Genomic DNA, 24,751 nt, shown 5'->3' with positions numbered 1-24,751 from the left:
GTCTCTAGGCTCATTGGGGTTGTGAGAGCTGCTTTACTTCCATCCACCAGCGGATCATAAGGTGGATGCCCGGTCGAGTTCTCTGAACTTGGCACCACAAGTAGCCGTTGGGCTACCAAGATATTGGTCAAGTAGGCTTTCTGGTTGCAATTTGGTTTGATTAGCTGAAACCTGGAGTCGAGTTATTGAACAATGATAATAGATTTATTGAACAAATTCAATCAGGACACAACAGGCCTTCACCATGGGTTGCCAATGGAACTAGCATGACATTGACCTAAAGGGAAGATTAAGTGGGTTTTGGAATATTGCATCTGTCATGAATCTAACTAGGACTCACAATCTGGTCCAATATGTGGCTAATAATTTCCAATCCAACCATTACATCACAACACAAAATGTCATGCTGCACCATATTAACATGTCTTCCTATGTTCAAACTAATTAAGTTCTTGCACATTGATTTATTAACACTATCATGTACAAATAAGGGCATTACCACAATTCAAAGACAGCTATGGGGATATTAGGAAAAAAAAATTTAACTTCGATCTTCTTGTTAACATTTGTACATCCTATAGCTAGCCTGCTAGTATTCTCCAACCTCGATGGATTAGGATTAAAATCAGGATCACCCAATCGAACCCAAATTGCATCATCAGGCTATATTTTTCCTACCCATGGTTGTTGAGCAAACTTGATGCATCCTCGATCGTCTCCTAATTTAAATTAAATGAAATGCAAGCAAAAGGTTGCAATGGAGGATAAAATAATAGTCAATTGCAGAGCTTTACATCTGCTATGGACCTAAAAGTAGCTCTTGAGAAGGTTCCCAACAACAAAGCTGCTTGCAATCAACCACAGGAACGTTAGTGGGGAGGGCGGCCCTCCCCTTGCTCTCAATTACATAACTCCTTTCATAATTGCACCCCTTCTTTATCATGTATAAGTAAAACATTAGTGCCCTACATCCAAAAGACAAGTCCACAAAGTCACAAGCAAACATCATGCTTATGCTGTCCTTATTTTGAGAAAAATAACCAATGCCTTTTAAATATATCTCTCACCTTTTTTGGTGGGCATCCCACTCATGGCACTACCCTCTTCTACATCAGGAGGTTATCATTGATACTATGTTCACAAACCATTCTATCACTATCCTGTACTACTTGTCCCATATATTCTTTTTCCTCATAAAATATATTTGTTATTGGTATTTGATTTTCTTTTCTCTTGATTGTTCTTTAGCAAACACAGTTCTTCTTATCTTTGGGATGATTAAACAGAATACATTTTATAGCATATTTTTGCTAGAGAGGCTTTTAAGAGCCTTAATTTCTTTTTCATCCATTTTCTATTGATAGGTCAATTTAAAGGATTCTCGGTCTTAAAGTTGCAGACATTTGTGCTAAAGTTAAGTAAAAAGAAAAAGCGTCCAAGAAAAGGCGTTTGATTGAATCCAATTACCAGCCAGACATTCCATTAGCCAACAATTAATCAAGAATCATAATGTTTTGACTATTTATCTTACATAGTTTATGATAGAAGCTTCAGCTGAACAACATTTATCTCAGTCCAAGCTTACACTAGCCGCCCTCTATTTGTTAAAATGTAATTCCAAAAGATTGAGAAAAGGTTATTCCCAACAATGATATATCACCAGAAAACTATTCCTTAAGCCATAAGATTTCTTTGCAATCTATTACTTACCATGCGAAACCAAGAAATATATCAGAATTCGTCAAGAGTGGAAGCTATAAACAAACTAATTGTCAAGCTTAACTCTCTTTTTAGTTCCTGCACAAACTCTAAATCGGTCTTTGATTGGATCATGAGGCAAGTGATGCGAGCCATCTTTACCTAATTAATATGACATGCACAAAGCTGAGGCCCACACAGGAGCCTCCCCGTGATCAGCAGCTAAAAGCAAAATGAGGAGAGAGATGGAGGGAAAAAAAAAGGTTGTGAGACACTAAAATAAGCACAAAAGGATGAAGGCAAAGCTGGCATACTCCTTCCTTTTAAACTACCCTTCTTCTCCTCAAAGCCCAGAGAAGCAAACCAAACAGCACAAACAAAAGAGAAGGAAACTAAAGAGGGGGGAGGGAGAGGGAGAGAAAGAGGAGGAAACGACATGAAAGGAAGAGTAGGAGGAGGTGGAGGAGGGAATGGAGGGGCTACAACAGACCTTCTGGTCTGCTTTCCCTCTAGAGCTCATCTAACCCTGATGCCAAAGCCGATATGCAGCCCATCTCGGCCGACGGAGCCCAGCAAGCGCCGCTCATCGAGGTCCGGCAACCGGGGCCAGGCCAGCCCCCTCTTCAAGACCAAGTCCAAGCACATGAGCTCGGAGATTGCCGAGCCGACGTCTCCCAAGGTCACCTGCGCCGGCCAGATCAAAGTGAGGGCCAAGCCCAGGCCCAGAAGTGGCACCAGCGACAAGGACTGGCTCTCAGTGGTGGAGGAGATCGAGAAGCTCCACAAGCACAGGAAGAGGCCCAACTGGCTTGAGGCCCTTGGCTTCAAGAAGGAAATCATGCAGTTCCTCGGGGCTCTCCGGGGCCTCCGCTTCGATATGAGGTGCTTTGGCTCGGTCGATTGCACTACAGATGAAGAAGATGGTGAAGAGGACGAGGAAGAAGAGGTAGAGAAGGAAGTGGACAGCAGCGGCTCCACAAACATATTCTCTAAGTGGTTCATGGCTCTAGAAGAGAACCAACATCTTGGATGTAAGAAAGAAGTAGAAGAAGAAGGGGAGGAAGAAGAAGAAGAAGAAGAAGAAGAAGAAGAAGAAGAAGAAGAAGAAGAAGAGAGAGATGGTACTTTTAATGATGTTGCACCACCTTCTTCTGTGCCACCTCCAAATGCTCTCTTGCTCATGAGGTGCCGATCGGCTCCATCCAAAGGGTGGTTAGAGGGAGAAAGGGGTGGAGCAGGAGAGGAGGTGACTGCAAAGTTGATCAGGGAGGAGGAGAAAGAGAAAGAGAGGTTGTTGTTGATGAGCTATGCCCCTGACTTCTTCAAGGTCTCGCCAGAAATCGCAAAGGAGACTTGGGTGGTCGGGAGCATGGATCCTTTAGCGAGGAGTCGGAGCTGGAAGAGATAATGGATGATAAGGGAAGGGTGTTGTTGGTGGCGATAGCGAAATTTTCACACGATGCTTGTGGTGATGGTGGTATCTTAATATCTTTTCTTTTCCCGTCTCTCTCTCTCTCCCTCTCTCCTTTTGGTGATCATAAAAACTCGTATTTGTGTGTGTGTTTTTTTCCCATTTTTATGTTTCTCTCTCTCTCTCTCTCCTCTGGACAATCCACACAACAGAGGTGATTTGTTTGAATTTTGATACTGTTAACCTTGTACAATCTCTATTATTGTTGTTGCCCCTTTTAATTTGTTTGAAGGATTTTATAGATTAATATATATATATAGCTTCTTTCGTTAGTCTCTCTCTCGCCCTACCTTCCTCTCTCTCTCTCTCTCTCTCCCCCCCCCCCCCCCCCCCCCCCTATCTCACACATTTTTATCTCGCCTACATGTTAAATTCGTATATGTTTTATTTGTGAACACATATATAATATGTATATTCTATGTCATGTATGTATATGTACGTATGTATTAATGCTATGTACACATACAAACACATGCACAGGCAGAATATAGATGCGGAAATTAAGTTCCATGGTTTCACATGCGGGTGGTTGAGGAATAGGGTGCAGTACTGATTGTTATTGGAAAGCTATCACTAAGAATGGATTTATTGTGTTCTACTAATATTATTATGAAAGAAGTCCTAATGTCATGGTGGGGCAACAACTTGGCCTAATGCATCTTGAACTTACTTTCTTTTAGGAAAAAGGGGTGTAACCTTTATCCAATTACAATATTGAGAGTGCAACGGCAAAACTAGTGCAGGCCCAGCCAGGCATTATATATATGCATGCACCAGAGTGTCATGGGGCATCAACTGCAATTCCATGGCTGCATGCATGCCGTTTTAACAGTTCTGATGTTGAGCTTACAGTAACTGATATACCCTCTGGGCTTAATTCTGGTGATTTAGTGGCTGTTGGCCAAGTATGGAGACGTACACTAGTATTCAATTAAGAAAGAAGTAAAAGAAACAAGCACAACATGACCAAAGTCTCGGTACGCTTCAGCATGCAATTATAATCATGTTCTTCAGGTTCTATAGAATGGGGATTGATCTCTTAGCGAGTAAATAAAGATCGATAATGGGAAATTAGTTCTTTACGGTCTCAGAAATTTTTAGTAAAGTACCTACTGAAAAATGGAGCCTTTGGAAACTTGAAAGATTTCAGCAGATTCCTCTCGAGAAACACTTCTGCGAAGGTCAAGTATTTTCAGAAGATTCTAAATCTTGGTTGTGCAAAGTGAAATTTGTTATAATGGGATCACTGGAGATACTATGATGTTAGTCACCTCATTACTACAAGAATTCATGCATGAGTATGACATGATGACTTTAATGAACTTTTAGCTGATATAAGAGAAGGGTATAGATCAGAGGCAGTGATTTTTTAATTCAGAACTCATAGTGGTTAGGCACCTTTTACGTCTTGTTCTTGCTCAATGAGTTTGGTCCGATTACATTTATATGTACAACATATCTGATAAACCTGCTCAAAATTAACTATATCCTTCCTCTCCCATTCTTCCGACAGATGCTGAAGCACACTTGAAATCCTGGTGTCCCCACCTAATTATAGAAGCTCAATTTGCAGTATCATACATAATGTCATCACTTTTCCGTACCATCATCATTGTAAAAATTTTCTAGTAGATTGTTACTTATGCCACAGCTCTTTTGATTGGAGTATTTTAGATAAAAAGTTTAACCTAGATGCTCTAATGACCCCCATCATTACTGTGATGGCTCCGTCCATTGGATCAGCCCATCTCTGGGACAACACCAAGCCAGAGCCGGGCACGTCTCTTGCACGTGCCTTGTTGGAGAAAGACCTCCTATGGGAGTCTCCTTCCTCAAAAACTCTTACTAGGAGTCGAAGTTCTTGGAAAGGACTGGAGGCTAGAAAACCCTAGTTTTCGCATTTATTTCATAGCCCCACACCTGGCTTAGCTGCCTAGCCCCATTGCCAAAATTGAGGCTTTAATACTTGCCAGAGCCAAGGTAATGCCTCGGTCTTTCTTCTCTTTGCTTCCTCTTTTTTCTGTGGCTTTAAATCATTATCGTTAGTTGAGAGATTCATCGAAAACTTACTGTGAAAAACAACCCTATTCCTCCCCTATTTTCCAGCCTATCTTTTTCTTTTTCCAGCAACTAGTGTTGCCATCTTTTTACACCCTACCCCAGTTGAGTTCCTTGGCCTCCTTATGACCCTCCACAATGAATCCATGGCTGCCGATGAACAACCAATGGTCAAAAATAAATAAAAGCCCATGTTCACCTAATTTTCTAACCATTTTTCTTCTGTTTTCTTGCCTGTCGTCCACTGGCTTCGACTGCCAGCCATGCCCCCTCGCATGGTCTTCAGCAACCTTGACTTCCCTTCCTCTTCTAAGAGAGGCAAAGCATCCCTCTTTCTCTCTTATTTCTGTTTTTTTTTTTTTTTCTCTCTCTCTTTTTCCTCCTATTTCAATTAGATATATAGATCCCAGTATGAAGTCCTGTCTCCTTTTGCTATGGATCCAGGATGACCTTAGAAAAGTGTCCCTGCACCACCCTAGTATTCGAACGATATGTCGGACCCATCATCCTAGCTTTGTTGAGTATCCCTGAATGCCACTATGGATGAGCCCTGTCAAACAATCTTCGCTTTGATTGAGTTCCCACTTCATAGTTAATGGATCGAATCGCTTAGATCTGACCTACTCAAAGCCATCGAACACCATCAGATCGACCAATCATACCTTTTTTTCTCTCTCTTAAAATTTTAGTATGATTAAAGTTATTGAATATAAATTTAATTGGGCTTTGAATGATTTGAATAGGTTAAGCTGATTCGCATAATTAAATTTAAAGTTTCAAGCGAAAAGAGACACGTAATTTTTATACTCCTTATTAGTTTTTGAGTTGCTGGTTATTTTATCGTGAAAAGAATGATTCTATATTTTTCCTAAAATAAGGATAAAAAATATGTATTATGAAAATTATACTTTATTATGAAAATATTAGTTCCTAGAATATTTTAATGTAAATAGCTTGTTTATGAAATATGAATATGCCATTTAGTACTTTTCTGCATGTTATATATGTATATTTTAAGAAAAAGTATAAATATTTTAAAAGCTCTTAGATAGCTATAATAGACCCTAGAAGTAGAGGTCAATAAACATTCTAGAGCTAGCATCCAATATAATCAGCCCTTTACCAACAGCTACAAAGTTGGTAATAAATACAAATTATTATACTTTGTCGATTACGATGACAGTCCTATCACGGGTACAAAATGACTATATCACTAAATATCTGTGAGTAATGTTTTGTACCATAAACTAATTAAATGGCTTATGATTTATGATTTTATTTATGCTATGCAATTGGAATTATATTTATAAAAGTTGTATGATTTATGCATAAGCAAGAGCATGATTAGTTTTATAACTTGTTTTACTATATTGTTATTAGAAACATTCTATTTTTCAATGATAGTAAAAGATTTATAAATGGTGCATTAATTTATGCAAAAATTTATACTGTATTCAATAAGATAGATAAGATTTACTTACTGAGCGATGTAGCTCACGTCTCTTATTTTCTAACTTTTTCAGATGAATAAGATTCCTAAAAATGGGGAATGATCCGGACTCGAAGTTTATGCTAAGAGGCTTTTGTAGAAGATTTTTTAGTTTATTAGTTAATTATAAATTTATAGTTGATAATTTTATGGAATCCTGAATATTTGAATTTTAGGTTTAGAAGCTCGGCAACTTGTTTTATTATTTAATTTGATCAGAAATTTGACTTTTTTATATTTTATATGAGATCGATTTTTATACAAGTTGCTATGGTTAGTTTCATGTTGTTGTGGGCAGTATTCCATGGTAGCATGGTCGTGTTATGTCCCAGATTGTGGGTGCGGCAAATTACCAGCACTAATGAATTATTATTAATAAGACGAAGCATCTAAAATATATAGTTGGCTGTCTGCATGTGAAAAGGAGAATAGATCTACCACGTCTTTAGTTAGAGAAGGAATTTACCAATGGCAATTTCCTTCTATGAACAAAATATAAGAAATTTGCACCCTCTCTAGCAACAAAAGATCAGCTCCACTTTTACAAATCACGGGAGGCTCGAGATAAACAGAGTGTCCTCAGTTATTGGCCGATTTTGAAGATCTAGAGGCTCAAACGCAGTTTGCTTTAAATAAAAAAATAGTACAATAGATAAAGGAAAAAATATTATTTGATTCTGACAACTTTGAAGAACAAATTAGACGATAATTGATGATAGTGTCAGGCTGCATTAGGTACAAACTTCAGCAAAATTATACTGAGAAGATAGAAGAAGTCACTTCCAGATCTGGTTTAGCCACAAAAACAAGCTAGAAAAGAACTAATTAAGTTACGGATGCTTTAGCTGATGATCTGAAAGTGCACAACTTTTATTCCTCCGCAACCTTTCTTCATCCTGAATACAACTTTGATTGCATCGTAATTTCTCTGTTTTTCGACAGTTTATTGACTAATGAATAGAGCCAGTTTAAATAAAACACATAGGAGATGGAACAAAAATATTATAAGAATATATTTGGACTTCAAGGTTTTAAGGTTATTCAGAAACAATGGCTACTTTATATGAATAGAAAACAAGTTGCGCCTCCTCTACCCTCCTTTTTCTTGAATATTGTGGTCCACATACCAGAGAGCAAAATGCAGTGATTAAAGCTCATATCTGTTGCTGTTGACATTATCATTATGGTAAATAAGGACAAAGTTGCATAGTCATTTGTTTGCTTTATGCTTTGGCCTTAGCCTCTCAGATCTTTGGAAGGTCTTGTCTGCTTTGTTTAATATACTTTTAATGTATACCACCAGAAAATAATTCTTGATTTTGTTAAACGGTGGCTCTGAGTTAATGTATCTACAGTGCGAGAACTTAGTTCTTCAAGAAAGAGTGAAGCTGGGAACATGGGAAGGCATCACTTATGCAAAAAAAAATTTATGCGAGGTGTGTTCTGGGTGTAGATAGCATCTATCTTGGAGGAAACTTTTCCACTGGTTAGTAATCAACTACGGAGCTGGCAACTCATCAAAGCCTTAACTAATTTAGAGGGACGGTGATCAAATAGATCCAGAATGAGCACAGGTATGGGGACGGACAATCGGTGCTTTGTGACATTCGTAGGTTGGTGAGAGATTGTAGTACCTTTCAGACTGCTCATATCTATCAAAAGGCGAACATGGCTGCGGACTGGATCGCCTTATTTTTGCTCATTATTCAGAAGAGTTTCTTTGGAAAAGTTATGTGTATATGCCTCTTCGCCAATTTTTTTTTTATATATAATTTTGCTGGTTGTACTCATAAAATCTGTGTGAATAGCCGCTGCGGCAAAAAAATAAAAATAAAAAACAAATGAACGAAGAGACAGCATTGATGGCACATAGAGAAGGCAATGACGCCACAAAATGCTGTCATTAAGGTATCATATAAAGAAAACCACAACACCGAACACCATAAGAAGGGTAATTGTAAATTTTTTTTTAAGGAAAAGGACCAGTAAATTTTTATCCCAGAATGAATTTAAACCTGGTGTATGGAATGCCAACCTTATCTTCCCTCAAAAGAAAAAAAGAAAAGAAAGAAAGAAAAGTGCAATTGAACTAGCCTAAGCAACAAACAAGAGGAAGAACTTGAATACACACCTTTACTTTATTACGAAAAATTTATGGCTTCTATCTTACTACAAAATTCAATATTTACTACAAAAATTTCTAGACGTCGTTTTGAATCTTAGATTGACCACAACATGCCACTGAAAGATTTTGAGTCACAGGACTATCAGTTTCCCATGTTGATCGGCTGCGGGTCATCACGCGCCAACGGTCTCAGTTAAAGCTCTCCAAGGAACAAAGTTCACTATATTATGCCATTAGCAAGACTCAATTCACAAGTAGTTAGCAAATATAAACACTTCGATTATTATTAAATTCACTGAAAGTCGAAAGTTTACTGCAGAGCCAGAACAAGACACCTTGGAGCAGGAAAACATCGAGTGTTTAGTCATGATAATAGAGCAGAAAGATGTTCGATATAGAAGAATATGACTATTTTTTGCATTGTTTATACATCAGAGAAACAGAGGAAAAAATGGTCGCAGTGCACCCATCATGTAGTTTTCCCTTCTGTCCTGGTGAAAGACTTTCTTGTTTCCTTTTTCATTTACCCTCCATATTTTCTCCATTCCAATGATGCCTGCCACCACTTGCGAGTTCCCATTTGCTTCAACAGATCTTCTATAATTGGCTATTCAAATACCTGCAAATTTAAATTCTAGATGATGGGTCTCCAGAAACTTTCACCATAAAGGATCCACCGGTATGTACATTATTATGGATATCATCTTCTTTTCAGAAGAATGCTTTCCATGTGGTGTTTATTAGATGGGTATAGCATGCATGCTGTGTTGCTGCATACAAAGAACTGCTCATGTTGAAGCTTTAATCAAATTTGCTGAGAAGCACAGCCACAGACAGCTGCCATCAAAAAATAAGGTAGAAAAGAAGAAACTTGATAGATTAGTTCGTGCATAAAGTTTGAAAAGCTCGTAAAATAGCTTCCTTTATTCTCAAAAAAAGTTTGATTTGATCGAGCCTATAATTACTGGGCATCGAGTGTTTCCATAATCAACTAAAAAGACTAGCACCTGATTGCTAGGAGGACCACAACTTTATAAGAAGCAAATTTACAATAAAGTCTAATAGCACAAAGCCCCAGTTAATTTACTGAACAAATGAAAAGAAGCATGATGCACTCCTGATAACTCTACTATGAACAGATGTTATTTTTTCTGGGGAGAAAGCTAGAGCAAAGCTCTGACTGCTTTCATTAAGAGAATGAAGGAACACATCTTACTATAATCAGATGACTCTAAGACAACAGTCTTCTTAGCTCTAGATAAGTCCGAACGACGCATTTAAACGATCATCTAGCTCCTTTAAAGATGATTGAAGCTGGAGATTAGATTGAAGCTGTTTGTAGATCATCGAGTCATTGCTGTATGTTAAAATTTGATTCTGTGGGTTCCTCAGAACTAAAGCACAGACTTCTTTATTCACCTGCGAAGGAAATGATACGCACCAGCCAATATGATGATTCCCCATAATTGACATTTAGAACATCAGGATTGAACCGTGCGCACTTGCTGGCCTCGTTGCTTCTTGAGTTGGGCTTTAGCCTCAAAGAGGGCCCTGCACACCTCCTCATCTCCTGAGATTTCTTGTACTAACACTTCATAATCCTTTATTGATGCCTCCCACCTTTCCATCTAAAATGACATATTGCACAACACCACCAATTCATGCATTTCTTTTCTTTATTTTGAGCAAAGCTCAATGTATTTAAGCATTCTAACGCACCTAATGAAGCAAGTTTTCTCACCTTTGCATTGCAGTCAGCTCTCCTCAGACGAGCTTTGCTGTACGAAGGACGCACATTAAGCGCAACATCGCAGTCCTCGATGGCTTTCTCCCAGTGGCCTAGCTTTGAACGGCAAGCAGCTCTGTTGCAAAGAAGAACAGAATTTTGTGGATCATGATCGAGGCCTTCTCCATAAGCAATGCATGCCTCGCCATACTTGGAGGCCTTGAAGAGATCATTGCCTTTGGACCTAGCAGATGCCACTGCATGGGTTCTCCGGACCACGACGCCTATCTCCCGGTTGCTGGGGTCAAGTTCAGACGCCCTTCGAGCCACTACGACTGCATCCTCAAACCTTTCATCCAAATCAAACAGGAGTATCCGTTAATATGTGCTAATTAATCAGGGATGCATTTCAAAGTATGTCGTTTGGTTTCTATATGATGAGCTTCTGAAACTAACCTTCCCAAAGCCATATCAACCTGTGCTCGGATTATGAGGATGTATGCATTCCTAGCGGCACCATAGAACTTGGTGGATGCTTCAATGTCAAATTTGGGTGCACCATTTAACACTGAATCTGCGTCGTCATGCCTCAGGAGCTTCAGAAGTGCCTCCTCTTGCAATGCAAAGACCTTAAGAGCATAACACAATGGGCATGTAAGATGAAGTTGAACAAGAAAAAATGTATAGACTTAAATTATCTCTACCCAACCACAGTTAATACTCTTCTTATGAAGATATTAAACAAAATGACACAGGAAATCTTTTAGACAGCGTTCAACTGACGTTCCTCACTGTAAGTTCTACTCAAATCTTGATTGCAGTTAGATCTTCAAATGGAACCTGATTGCATCTCAACGGGGCAACGATATGCAGTGTGGCAAAAACATATAACATAGTAATGTTAAGTAAAAACTAACATTTTGAAATAATGAGTCAATTTAGGCAAAGAAATAGATAAGGAAGCTTGGGCATATATACTTTTAGGCAAAGATAATACATGAAACAAGATAAGGTATAATTTCTGCCACCATGTAAACTGAAAGGTTATTGTGATGTAAGACCTGTGGTGCAGAATCGGCACCAGCAGAGACAGCAGCCTGTGATTCCTTTAACACAGTGAGCCAATCCTTTTGCTTACGTGCTTCATTACACTTGGCCAAATGGGTCTGGAGAGCATGCACTTGTGAGAAGTCATTAGAGCTGGTTTCCTTTCGTGATAGCTTGTAATGGTGAATTGCCTTCTCAGCTTCTCCCAGTCTGTGAAATATGTGCAGAAATATCAAGTTTTGTTTAAATAAGGCTATGGAAGAAGTAAATTATAAGGAAAGATGCCACCCTTCCTTTGAGTTTAGTACTCCACATGGAAGAAGATCACTTAGAATATAAGCCAATCATAAGAAATCAGTAGAGATCTTTGCTAAACACAAACTCAAACCAGTATATTGAAGAACAAGTCAAAAGTTCTATATTATTATTTGATACTTCATATTGCAACTTTTACATACTCAAGAAAACAGACGCCAAATGAAGGGAAAATGCCCCTAAGCCAGAAGAACGACGACTAAAAATAGATTTAGCTACACTACATTTCGGAACTAAAAAATCACATAAAACCACGACTGGATAATAAGATTACAGACCTCAGAGTCGATTTAATGTTATGTATCACAATAAGGTGATTAAGAGTAGCTGTATTGCCGAAAATTTACTAATTTATGCAGAGATGCCAATGGTCAAGTTACAGAAATTAGTACTCAGATGTTTAAGAAGACAACATGACATACAAGTTGAACTTTACTTCATTAGTGGGACTTTCTTACTAATAGCACTCATGAATTGTTCTGAAAAAGGAAAAATGTAAACTCAAATCAGTAGATGAGAAAAAAATGTCCGTTATAAATTGTTAGCCCTAATTGTATCTTTTAGAATTCAGCAATTACAGGCCACAAATAAGAAAAAATGTTTCCAAGCCAGAAGAATGAACAGGAAGCAATTTAGATGAACAACATCTCAGAATTATAAAACCAAACAAATAGAGGCATTCTAGTTCATGAAACATTATAAACTATAGAGCATCGTTATCAAAATAGCTCATCACACACAAAAAAGGAAAACCAAAATATTCGATCAAAATATTCATCGTACCGACCCAAATTTACCCAGTTTCGATCTATTGAATGTTCTCAAAGGGTTAGGCTTCGATCTCTGGCAATTACCTGAGATAAAGAGTACCCAACCGGTGATGCGCTCTGCAATATGAAGGTTCAATCCTTACAGCTTCTTTGCACTCGCCAACTGCCTCGAGAAGCCGGCCCAAACCCATGAGCGCCGCCGCCTTGTTGCTCCAGTATGAAGCCACCTCTGGATTCATGACAATTGCCCGATGATACAGAGCCAATGCCTCGGCAAACCTCCCCTTCTTGTACTCCTCATTGCCCATTTCCTTCAACTCCTCCGGATCTAATCTCTTCGAAAGAGCCCGGCACAGCTCTGGTTGGGACTCTACTGGTTCTTTTGCCGGGTTCTTCATTATATTGCCCATCACTCCACTAGTCCCAGGGTAACTGAAATCGTTCCTCCAAGTGGCATTCAATCTTGACTCCTTGGCAGTCTTCGGGAGGTAATCAAACACATCCCGGTTTCGAGAATTGGTCGAATTCTGATTCCCCCTGATGTTGCCCAAGTTCCCATAGACCATCGCATTGCCGGAGGAGACCCGGACCAAGTTACCGCTCCCCTTAGCTCGCCGGTGGTCATAGATCATGCTGTCAAGCTCTGCCGCCAGGCCATTGCTCGAATGAACCGACGTCGATGCCTTGTTCGACTCCGGCTGTCTCCGGGAAGCAGCAGCCTTCCGTGGACTGGGAGTAGCGGGCATGGAGCTGCTTGCAGGCTTGGTGGCAGGCGGCTGAGATAAATTTGCTGGTAGCACCATGGCTTTGTCATCGGATGCAGGCTGCTGAGGCCGTCCGTTGGAGGATGGCAGCTTCGCAATTCTGTGTTCTGGGGATCGCTGGGGCACCGAGCTCGTCGAGGCTGACCGACGGTGCCAGAAGCCACGGCGGCGGAACATGTCGCCGTAGAACACCATCACGCCGCACCCCGATGGCTTCTTCGCATCGTCCATGGCTCTGATAGCCATGCAGAGTAGAGGGAGGTGGGAATCGGGCCTTGTTTTTTTGGCAAAGGGTGGGGGAATTTAAAAGTGAATGCGATTGGAAATTTGGTGGGAATTCATAATTCCTGTGGGGTTGTCATGGTTTGAGAGCTGAAAACATAGTGGGAGAGAAGTCTAGGAAGCATAAGAACAACAATATAATAGAGAAAAAAAAGGTGGCGGAAAGGGGAAAAAGAGGACTTGGGATTGCTTGGATAAGAAGAAGAATAGAACATGCATGCAAGAAAAAAAAAAAAAAAAAGGAAAAAAAGGTGCTACCATAGGAAACTTGGAACTGGGAGATCTACCTCACAAAAGTCTCCAGGAAGCCAAGCTTCCTTTTTGCCTTCCTTTTGATCATTTTTACCGTATTTTAACACACACACACAAAAAAAAAGAAAACAGTAATTTCAGATTAGAAGAACGGAAGAACAAGGCTGTATCTTAGCCTTTTTGTGTGATATTTTAAGATTTGGAGATCTGTTTTGGGGTGGCAATAGCTAGTGGGGAGCGAAATCCGGAAGCCGGTGGAATGTGGATCTCTGGTGAAATTGGAAAAAAAAGTTGGCGGTGGTGTTTTTTATTAGCTATATTTGGATTTTTGTATTTTGGACCGTTAGAAAAGAACTTTTTAATTTGAAAAGAGATGGTTTTTTTTTTTTTGGTGCTATTTTATACAGCGATAAAAGTGGTGCGGCCGCGTGCAGACGTCACGTAGGAGTGGTGCTTCTCACGTAAACCAACCCAGCTGGAATTTGGCTGAGGCCATCTGTTATCCTTTTTAAATCCCTGGATTGGAATAGGCTAATTCAAGCTAAATGCACAAATTGGATGGATTGGAATTGGATCCAGCTTAATTGCCAACCAAAGTCCAACCAATGAACAAACCATCCAATCCTAACACAACTGAATCCGACATTCAGCTTGGCGACAAAACAGGAGTCCAAGTGCCGGCACTATTGCAAAATTCTTAACCAGAAAGCAATTTGGATTGGGTTAGTTTAGGTCACGCTTTGCCGGGCTGGCTCTGGAAGAACATAGATTAGGTTGAGTTGGGTCAAGTTTAGGGTGGGTTAGGTTGGGTTCTAATCCTTCAACCTAAACCAGCTTCACTAGATCTCAAGTCGACATTTTTTAATCCAAGTGAAGCCCAAATTAGGTATGATTGGCTAAACTAGACCTAACAATGGGTTGGATGCCATTATATTCAAATCACTCTAACCCAAGTTCAACCTTGATCTCAATTTAATAGTAGATGCTAGCCCTTGCAATTTATACTTGGTGATGATAATATTTCTCGATTTGTTTCTCATTCTGGGTCAGGTGTGGTTTGTTTATACAAGCCTTTGATCTTGTAATCCCCAAAGAGAAGTATGAGACAAAGAAAAGAAAACAAAAATAGGGCCCGGTTTTGAGAGAAGTCAACACAACGGGTACGGAGTCCGACCTCGTCCGGTCCAAGGTTCAGTTGGGTGGGGAGCGGTGGAACAGGGAATAGCAACAGGAGGGAGCCCGGCCCACGTGATCCAACGCTGGCCTCTGATCATAGCCGAATCCCACCCACCCTGCCGTTTTCCCACCATATCAGGTTGGCGACTTGCTGTTTTCCCACGAACAGCAAGCAGCAGTTCAGTCAATCACAGCCATCCAAACAACAGGACCATCAGAAACAGGTATAATGACACCGATCGCCTCCTGCCATGTTGTTCTGTTAAGGAAGTCCTCGAGATTCACAAATGTCATTGCATTGGATGAAGAGTTTATAGCACCATCTAATCCAAGATGATGTTACAAGAAAACTAGCATTCAGAGCTAAGTATAAGAACATATTGTAGCTATTAGTTCTTCCTTTATTTCACAAATTGAAAGCAAGAGACAGGCAAATATCCCAAAACCAACAAGCTTATTTGATCAGACAAAGCTGTCCATTAACAGAACTTGGAGATATCAGGGAGGATTGGAACAACTTGTTTGACATAATAGAAGGAAAGTAACACTGGCATCTGAAATATTGCTCGCGGTCGGCAAGCAAAGATCTTGAGGAGCTTGCAAATATCAACACACGGGATATGAAGGAATTGGAGAGGAAATGGCAAAAACAAAAAGAAAAGAAAAAAAGAAAAAGTAAAAGTTCATCATAACAAATAATGTGACCTTGAGTCCTAATAATGAGAAGCAACAACTTTGCCATCATGTGGACCTCACATTACAGATTATGCACATATGATGGAAAGCTCTGACAACAACAATGGAAGGCAACTGGGGTGAGGATGGGTTGTAAGTTATACAGAGCAGCAGGGCATATGGCAAGGTTCTAAAAGGATCAGTCTCCCAGGAAGACACATAATATAAAAATAATGCAAGTTTGCTGAATTTTGTAGACCACGAATTGTTATTACAGGAAATGAAACTGGCTCTTGGAGCATTCAGAGTCATGATTCTGGGAGAAAGATCAAGCATGTGACCTTCCTGAGATTTTGAACTGATCTAAAGGCCTGCTTATAGGTTGGAAACAATTGATGATGTGGCTCACTAGCCATTTTACATAGGAAAGAATTACAAGATGCATCCAGTATGATGAAGTCAACCAAATTGAAAGAATGTTTATTAGGGCGGATGACAAAACACAACATCATCAAAGATAGACAAATGGGTTCTGCGTAGCTTCATAACTTGAATTAGAAATTTGTACTAATTGTCATGAAAAGACAAAATTTCCATGAAATTACAAAGCCATTTCACCTGTAATTTTATTCAGAAGAAAAGTCGCTAGCTTTTTTTTCTTTTTTCTCGAACCATATTTTTAACTGCAGAATGGTTGAAAACTTTTCTTGAGCTCTATCATTCAATCTATGCCTTCAAACTTTCTTGAGAATCACCTGAAACAACAAACACATAACCCTCTATAATAGCATAGAAAAACATAGAACAATTCAGTGTCAAAATACAATAAAGCAAATACATGCTAGCAATGACATCAAAAGAGAAATTCACCTTAGAAAAAATCAGAGGAAGAAATGGTACATAGAAGGTTGGTCACTTTGATGCCTTCTTCATCTCCATCATTATCGCATTAGACAACTGCAAAGCATCATATTCCACTCCAAAACATCTCAAAATTTCCATGTTTGGATCTAACAGGTACCTGCCAATATACACATTAAATTATAACAGTTAAGCATCGATTTTAGCATCTGTTATTTTTTAAACAAATTTCTGCAATACAGAGCACACTACATGTTATGTGAACATTCCACAAGATAATCTTGGCCTTCTTCATCAACTTTTTTGAAGTAAATGCGGTACTCCTGTGCCATCTGTCTTACAGCCGCAATAGGGCCTGTTAATCCAATTATTCTTGAATCAAATTCTGCAACCACAAAGTGACAAAAACTTCAAAATCTTCAGTACAGAGACATAATGAGAATCAATCGATTGAAGAAAATATTAAGCAGTTAAGACCAGAATAACTGACCTCCAAGGTATGCCCTAAGTTGAGCAGGGGAATCACGCTGAGGGTCAATGGTGACAAAAATAGGAGTGATCTTGAAGTTGTGTTCAGACTCTGAAGGTGCAGTCAGGTAACTAATTAACCATCATCTATGTTACAAGAGAAAATATCCACAAAATGGAAGGAGATAACACAAGAAGGCACGGCTCAATGAATGCCAATCATGAAAAATTAAAAACACCCCTTATTGGTCCTAAATTTAGAATACATTTATCATTCCTCCATAAGCAACAAAAACCATCTTTTTTTTGTTTCTTTTTATAAAGATTAATAAGACATCTGAAGTAAAAATTGCATATCCTTTTTGTTTTTCATGTTATGCTGATATTATGGCATTTAGGGTTTCTCAAAAAGACAAAAATAATGGGTCGATGCATTTGAAGCAAAATCCAGCACAAAAACTTTTAGCTCCAACTACCACTGCAAGCAGGTACAAATGGATCCAGTATCAGCACACACCAAATCCAACCCATATTTGAATCAAGTTAAATAATTGAACCAAGCCTAATTCGTTTCCATTTGGGTTAAATCAGATCGGATTTAATATTTATTTTATCAATCCACCTGGTTTCTCAAGTCAAATCAGGTCAAAATAATTCAAGTGCAAATCATTATAAACATGTATCAATTGATTGCCTATAAAATAATAATAAGCAACATGTAGAGTTTCAACAGCCTACTCACCATAAAGTTTGATCAGTAATCACATATAAATTGTAATTTACATGACAAATAACGACTAGTACATTAACTTTATGTACTAAAGGAAAAATAATTTCTTACATTTAAGGGGGGGTTCTAAAGTATATAGTGTACTATTGCTGGTTAGCTTCAGATCAGTTCATATACAGATTGAAGGCTTAGTGATTCAAATCCAGTCCATATTTGAAGTGGGTCATAATTTTCAATTCAAGCCTAAAAAACTTCAGTTCAGATTGGGACAGATTATTGTTGGATCTGTTTCAGAATGGAAGCAGGTCAATCCAATCCACTTGCAGCCCCAATTCCAAAAAAGGCTAATACACATCAATCATACAGATCATCTTCTCATGTTTTTAAGTACCAAGAGTTTTTAAGACAATTGAGAATGGCAGAAGATGCTCCACCTAATATCTGGATGACTTCGGCCATCTTTTTAACTTCTTCTGGTCCAACATCAGGGGAAGAAGTGTACCCAAAGTACATGAGTGTCCAATTTCCCTGAAGGTTTGACTCAGTTACCAAATTTTTTTCTGTATCAAACAGCCTAAATGGGCCTCCAATTGCAGGTCTGTTGACTTTACTCCCATCAGAGTTAGTACTTTGATGCGATCCTGTAAAATATATATGAAAGGATGTCAGATGACAGGTTAAAGATCACCTAGCAAAAAGAGAAGTTTCTTAAGACTGGCAAGGTAGACATGTATTTAGAATTACAAAGATGCACAAACAATACACAAATAGAGATGATAAGAGGAATTCTAGGACAAAATTACTGAATAGAAATGTACAAACATCACCAATACGCCTGATTTGCCAAACTTGTTATAGCCAGTTTATAAATTTAAAAATCACAAAATCAGATGAATATGGTTACCATCCTGAAACGTCATAGGAAACATGTTTATTATAAAATGCATGATAACAAAATCTTGGCACAGGGAAGATCCATAAGTTTTTAGCAAATTTGATAATCATCTTCCAGACAGACAGACATAGCATTGAAAAACATATATTTTCTTTAGTATGAAGATTCCAGAGGTCAAAGTATACTTTTAACTGAAGCCGCCACCAGCCAATTATTCAATTAGTAGGCATTAAAAGATGGTAAGGCTGACAGTTGTAGATTGCTTCTTCCATTGTTGGCAAAATACTGATTTCACTAAATGAGATCTAAACAAACTACTTCAACAAGACAATTCTCAAAAAGACCAATGCATATGCTCCTCGTGCAATAATGCAGCCTAAGATCAAGTGATGACATCACAGTCACAAGGGATCATATTAAACAACAATCATGATGCCATGCCCCCCAGTCACAACCACTAAAAATAAATAAATATGTAAGTAAATAAATCACTAAATAGCAGAATGGGCAATCTAAGACAACCTAATACATCCTAATAAGGCTAAAAACACGATGGACCGTCAGATTGAGGAGAGTTTGAAGCATTTAAAGTTTGCACTTAGTTTAGACATCTTTGCATAATTGCAATATAAATTGGGCTTCATTTTCCAGGGCATTTTAATGATTGTTTTGGAGATTGGTCCAGAAAAATATTTGCACCTAAGTCTCCTATTTATAGTTGAAGTGTTTTCTTTTTCCTTTTTTCCCCTGTCAAGCCCCTGGATTTTTCGGGCGGGTTGGGGGGGGGGGGTGGTTGGTCTCCAAAAGTCACCATGAAAATTTATAAAGCATTCACAATATGTATGTGTATCTGGGAATATTTTATATTGATAAGTGCATATAAGGGACTGGATTGATCAAGTTACAATATTTGACAATGTAATAAGTAACCAACGAGACAAAATAATTTTAGCGCATCAACCATGCTGCAGATTCTAAGGAAGGCACCTTTTGGGATTGCTCGTTTCTCATCATTGTAGTGAATAAGTAGGCCTGCTCCAGCAATCACTAGTACAGCTGTGGGCTGCAAGAAATCCAATATTTGTTCAACCATGAGACATAATTCAAAACTTAGACTGTAAAGTTTATAACATACATCTTCTTAATATGAGTTCAGAGGACATGAAAAGATAGACTTTTCCAAACTACTAATGCATCAAATTATCACATGTAAATGGGGAACTTTGGTACTCTCAAGTCAGCATACAATAATATAATTTCTCCATGATTGGGAATGCAACTCGTTATCTTCTGGAAGCTTTCTTGGTAGCTTATGATCCCTGTAGTTTGTTCCTTCTATATAGCCTCGGGACTGGAAGCCCTGAAAAGGATAAACCCTACAATGACAAAACCATCATTAGCATTTGCAAATTTACATGCATATAGACAGAGATTTGCTGTAAGTCCTGCTTGTCTAAATAAGAGACCATAAATACTTGGGAAATTCTTCATGAAGGCTGGTACCCATCTCCTATGAAAATGATATTTGTAATATGACTTTTCAAAAGTATATCTGCTAAAAACATATATACAACAAAATTAGTAATATTGATCTCAACAAAATAGAAAAGCTTCCTAGTTCTCTAAATATAGTTCCCTATATAACATGGTGGTTTTCACATTTACTATAAAAAGAGAAAAAAGAGTAGGCATTGTCATCCAGCATTTAATCTGAAGATGTCAGATGCACAGATAGATTTTACTCTTTCTATAATAGATGCACATGCTATGGACATGATCTCCTGGGTTTGGGGGAAAATATTTTCACTTTATTTGGTTGCAGGCATGTCAGCCTACTTGGATCAGGGCCGTTTAGTTTCCTGAACAAACTGAAATTCCAGAAAACCTTGAAACCAAGAACAGAGAATTTGAGAGCCTCTGAATCCAGACAGCATCTGGACAACAAAGCCTTTTGTATCATATATAGAGATATTGCATCTTCTAGATATATATATTCATATCAACTGTTTCTATTTAGAAAAGGTCCAGACATGTATTTTTTTCCTAGGACAACCATCTATTACACTCGCAAACAGATATTAGGAATTTATCTAGAAACAAGCTGGAAACCAAGGCTTCAACATGCTGCATATACAAGAGATCAAATTCCTATCCACCCTTGCTGGACCTCCAACAATAATCACATTCTTTCATTTCAAGAACCTTGGTTGCATTAGCTGATAATCATATGAAACTTTTAAATATCTTCATGATTTGTTTGGCCTGCTTGCACTCAAAGCCAAAGAAAGTAAGATTGCCTAAGTCAGCCAGCTACAACAACTCAGGAAGGTCATGAATAACTCTCTTCTTTTAACTGGCATTTTTCAAGTTCTCATCCTTACCAGTCTCACGTGCTTGACAACTACAAACGCCAAAAAAATCTTGCTTCAATCAGAATAAGAATGTGGATGCACATCCTTACACCATGGACTCTCTGGTAGTTAGGAAGAAAAAAAAGAAAAACATACAAGCTATCACGGTGTTGCATGGATAGGGAAAGAAGAGTGACATTTTGAAGCATATTTAAGTATTTACTTGACAAGAGCAAAAATACAAGTTAGAGGAGACACAGGGCATTTTTTTTATTACACTGTACAATAAGTAATTTACAGTTGAAGAATAGAAAATGTTAAAGGTAATATCTATTAATCAGTTTTATCTTATATAATCTTGACAAGTGTTCATTGATGTTAGTACTAATTTATCAGTAATTGATTAGTTCAAATAACCATGACAACATTGCACATGGTTTCATACATAAAAAGTGGTCGCAATCATTCATGAGTATGTTTGATAGTAAGTTTTGTGATGATTCATATACTTTAAAAGTTTCATCACTAAGATAGATCATGATTTTTGAGTGATTGTTTAATATCCTTTTTTTAACAACTTAAGGGCATGAGAATCAAGATTGTTAACGGAAGGTAGAAAAAAAAGGGAAAAAAATTAAGAAGCCAATCTTGTATGACACACAGGTAGTATTATTATTGAAATACATGTTCCCAACTGTAACTCCAAAACCTAGGTTAAGTACAGAAGTCTGCGACATTTCACCAAGCTTTTAAATGCCTCTCGTAGTACATGAGCTCGAAGAACAACTATAAGCCACTTTGATTAACAAGAAATTCATGTGAGAGATACAGGACTCAGCACTGGAAGAATTCAACTTTGCACCCATATATACCAAATTATGGTAGATATCTAAAGTGTCTGATGGATATATTTAACTGGCAGGTACATGTCAACATAGATTTTTGAAGATGACATAAATGTCCAAGTAACTCTGTTGTGATAAAATTCAAGGAAAAACAGGGACACATCATAAAAAACCAAGCATAAATATAAAAAAAGGAAATAGTCTGGGCAGTTACCTATTTTTCTTTTGACAAAGAGTCCATATGGTTTCACCAGCTTCTCAATAGCCAGGTCATATGCATACTCTAAGACACCCCAAATTTCGTAGCAACCTTTCATGCAAAAATTGTGGAAATTACATCCTTAATTTCCTTTAGTTCTTGTGAACAACTTTCTGTTGCATTTGTTTTGACTTCCTTGCATTTCACTTTATTGGTGAGTTCCCTTAATTAATAACTTTCACAATGTTGGCAATTTCCTTCCACGTAGTACCCTTCTTACCATCTTCTAGATTGCAAACATATTTAAATTTCAAGCCTTTTTTAGAGAAAAAAACAAGTATCAGTAAAGTGTTTGTCACTCTGAACTGACTTTACATTTCTCCAAATTTACAGTCTCCAAAATCCTTCCAACCATTTTGACTATTTTCCCAATAAATTTTCCTAAAATCTTTTCTATAGGCCTACATTCAACACTATTTAAGTAAGAAAAAGATAGGCCACGTCATAACAGAACAGCACTAACCACATCAAGAAGCCCCATTGCACTCATTGACATGACTTCAGGTTTCATCCATTATTAATCTGTGATGCAAAACAGATGGTCCCAATTCCACAACAACTAGACTCTCCACTTAAAAGTGCTTTAACGAATCCTTTTATACATCGACAAAATCCACAACTATCTCTGTATAGTCTCCCACCTCTTAAAAATTCTGATAACAATGTCGTTTCCCTGAACATTGTTTTCTCACTGAATTTCTATACATAATCTAAACCCAAGATCGATTGTCAAAAATAGCTTCATACTATTACATCGTTAAACCATTTAAACTGTTCCTCATCCAACGCAAATTTATTTACAGCAAGCTCCGTGTGATGCTCAAAGTTCTAAAACTAAGAATAGGAGGAATTAACACAAACACATAGTCCGCAATTTTTTTTTTATAAAAAAAACAATGCTACAAGATTGCAAGAAAACCCTAAAGAAATCGCCATTACCTAGTAGATGGAGGAGACCGAGTAAAGACCCTCGATCCGTTTCGAAGGGAAACTCCCACAAGGCGAGACCTCAGCATGACTTTGGAGCGAAAAGCGAAGCACAAGAGAAGTGCGTGGGTATTTGGGGAATAGGCATCAGGCTCTCCATGGGAGAACGATTTCCATTTTTTGGGCTTCGAAGGAAGGACGGTTTTGGAGTACAAAACGAGCCATGAGGGAGGAGGGAAGCGGATTGGGATTCTGAGAACTCGAGCTCGAGCGGTTCCCGAAATTCGTCTGTGTTTCGAGAAGCGAAACCGTGTGCGCATCTTCGTAGTCTATAAATTCCGGTACCAGGCTAGTGGGCCGAACTTAACAACTTGTTGCCCAAGCAGGCCCATCTAAATTTTGACTCAAAAGCAATTTTTCAAATTAACAATATTTTTCAATCAAAAAATTAGCATTTTTTATTATTGGTAGGGCATAAATTAGTTTTATTTATTGTTTTTGGAAAAGAAGGAAGGTAAGCTAGAAATTTATTCAAAGAGAAAAGAATTACAGAGGAGCAAACGGAAGAAAAGAAAAAAAATCTATCGATAATTTATTTGCCTTTTGCAATTTTGATTGCACAAAATAGAAGGATCTAAGATTGGAGTTTCCTACTAAGTTGGCCAAAGTGAGAAAAAAAAAAGGAGGAAGCTTGAGGTGTCATTAGGTAGAGATGACTTTGGTCAATAAAGCTAAACATAAGTGTGCTAATGGCCTTTGAGCAGGGCATCCTCTCCCAGCTGGTTTCCAATATGAATATTGTTTGAAGCTTTCCCAAGAGACTTTGAGGGATTGGAGCTCATAGAAGCTTTGGAAATGATCTGAGCAGAACAATTTTTATAGCCTGATTAAGACAACATGTTCTGCTACCAAAGGAGGTCACCCTGAAGGTCAGACTTGCTGAAAACAGTTTGGTTCAGAAAAATAAAACAAAGGAAAGATAACTTCCATGCTGGTTGTAATCTGAAATATTTAAAGAACGAGACTAGTTTGTGGCTTCTAACAATTACATCTTTGCAAGTGAGCATTGGTTTGATTTTTCAACAAACAGGTTTTTGATAGAGAGTCTGCTTCTTATAGTCATCATTCAACAGTGATAGTATATTCTTTGTCCTTATCCAGATTTTTTCTAAGTCAATTAGCTACTTCTGGTTGCACAAGGAAAACCAATCGTTGAAGAAGCTAAGGCCCTTCAAAGCCATGACTATGATTGAAGAGTACTTCTTGAGAAAGATTCTAGCATTCCATTCCTTTTAGCATATCCAAGTTTATCAGCGAAGAGCAAGAGGATAATAGGGTGGGCCGATTTAGAAAAAGACCTCTTTTACCATATGAAATAAATATCTTCAAAAGAGGACTGAGGATGCAGAACACCGAGAGCCAAGCAATCGTCTAACCTTAAGTGGTGCATAAAGATTCCAAAGGTCATCGGTGAACTTGTATTTAATGCCTCTCATATTGATGAATTGGTAGACAAAGATGATTGAGAAGGAATTATTGCTATCCAATCCTAGTTAAGAGAAACATG

At 38.2% G+C, this 24,751-nt stretch overlaps 3 protein-coding genes across 6 annotated transcripts; 1 reads left to right on the top strand and 2 right to left on the bottom strand.

Annotated features, from left to right (window-relative positions):
- Positions 1-1,842: 1,842 nt before the first annotated feature.
- LOC103720243 (uncharacterized) lies at positions 1,843-3,441 on the top strand. The gene has a single exon (XM_026809671.4). The coding sequence runs from the start codon at positions 2,135-2,137 to the stop codon at positions 3,104-3,106; it is 972 nt and encodes a 323-aa protein (XP_026665472.4). The 5' UTR covers positions 1,843-2,134; the 3' UTR covers positions 3,107-3,441.
- A 5,736-nt stretch (positions 3,442-9,177) lies between these two features.
- Positions 9,178-14,277, bottom strand: LOC120107367 (TPR repeat-containing thioredoxin TTL1-like). 3 transcript variants are annotated; one of them, XM_039120626.3, is made up of 6 exons: positions 12,784-14,277; positions 11,629-11,824; positions 11,024-11,196; positions 10,583-10,916; positions 10,283-10,469; positions 9,178-9,678 (listed from the first exon to the last, which is right to left on the bottom strand). In XM_039120626.3, exons 1-5 carry the CDS (start codon positions 13,707-13,709, stop codon positions 10,323-10,325), a joined length of 1,776 nt encoding a protein of 591 aa, XP_038976554.3. In that variant the 5' UTR covers positions 13,710-14,277; the 3' UTR covers positions 9,178-9,678; positions 10,283-10,322. The 3 variants fall into 3 exon arrangements, with proteins under 3 accessions (XP_038976554.3, XP_038976553.3, XP_089780518.1); XM_039120625.3 differs by having other exon boundaries at positions 9,239-9,460; positions 12,784-14,149; XM_089924392.1 differs by lacking the exon at positions 9,178-9,678 and adding an exon at positions 10,082-10,198 and having other exon boundaries at positions 12,784-14,149.
- A 2,089-nt stretch (positions 14,278-16,366) lies between these two features.
- HCC2 (Thioredoxin superfamily protein) lies at positions 16,367-23,500 on the bottom strand. 2 transcript variants are annotated; one of them, XM_089924393.1, is made up of 9 exons: positions 23,197-23,488; positions 20,278-20,354; positions 20,049-20,178; positions 19,790-19,865; positions 18,342-18,548; positions 17,200-17,289; positions 16,962-17,094; positions 16,719-16,869; positions 16,367-16,603 (listed from the first exon to the last, which is right to left on the bottom strand). In XM_089924393.1, exons 2-8 carry the CDS (start codon positions 20,307-20,309, stop codon positions 16,761-16,763), a joined length of 777 nt encoding a protein of 258 aa, XP_089780519.1. In that variant the 5' UTR covers positions 20,310-20,354; positions 23,197-23,488; the 3' UTR covers positions 16,367-16,603; positions 16,719-16,760. The 2 variants fall into 2 exon arrangements, with proteins under 2 accessions (XP_089780519.1, XP_008808073.1); XM_008809851.5 differs by lacking the exon at positions 20,278-20,354 and having other exon boundaries at positions 23,197-23,500.
- Between the last annotated feature and the right edge of the window lie 1,251 nt (positions 23,501-24,751).

This window comes from Phoenix dactylifera, chromosome 7, assembly GCF_051530095.1.
Source record: "Phoenix dactylifera cultivar Ajwa chromosome 7, Ajwa_hap1_PhDact_Kaust_v1.1, whole genome shotgun sequence".
Classification (NCBI taxonomy): domain Eukaryota; kingdom Viridiplantae; phylum Streptophyta; class Magnoliopsida; order Arecales; family Arecaceae; genus Phoenix; species Phoenix dactylifera.
Note: the sequence above shows the minus strand (reverse complement) of the source record. Positions and strands in the feature narration are given on the sequence as shown.

What these genes read in the sequence shown, in the direction of transcription:
- HCC2 (XM_008809851.5), bottom strand. Translation starts at nt 23,273, where the DNA reads ATGCTGAGGTCTCGCCTTGTGGGAGTTTCCCTTCGAAACGGATCGAGG. An exon ending in GAAACGAGCAATCCCAAAAG is followed by an intron (nt 18,549 to 19,789) that starts GTGCCTTCCTTA and finishes TATATTTTACAG; the next exon opens with GATCGCATCAAAGTACTAAC. An exon ending in CGAAGTCATCCAGATATTAG is followed by an intron (nt 17,290 to 18,341) that starts GTGGAGCATCTT and finishes CTGCACCTTCAG; the next exon opens with AGTCTGAACACAACTTCAAG.
- LOC120107367 (XM_039120626.3), bottom strand. Translation starts at nt 13,709, where the DNA reads ATGGCTATCAGAGCCATGGACGATGCGAAGAAGCCATCGGGGTGCGGC. An exon ending in TTGGGTACTCTTTATCTCAG is followed by an intron (nt 11,825 to 12,783) that starts GTAATTGCCAGA and finishes CATATTTCACAG; the next exon opens with ACTGGGAGAAGCTGAGAAGG. An exon ending in GTGCCGATTCTGCACCACAG is followed by an intron (nt 11,197 to 11,628) that starts GTCTTACATCAC and finishes TATGCTCTTAAG; the next exon opens with GTCTTTGCATTGCAAGAGGA.
- LOC103720243 (XM_026809671.4), top strand. Translation starts at nt 2,135, where the DNA reads ATGAAAGGAAGAGTAGGAGGAGGTGGAGGAGGGAATGGAGGGGCTACA.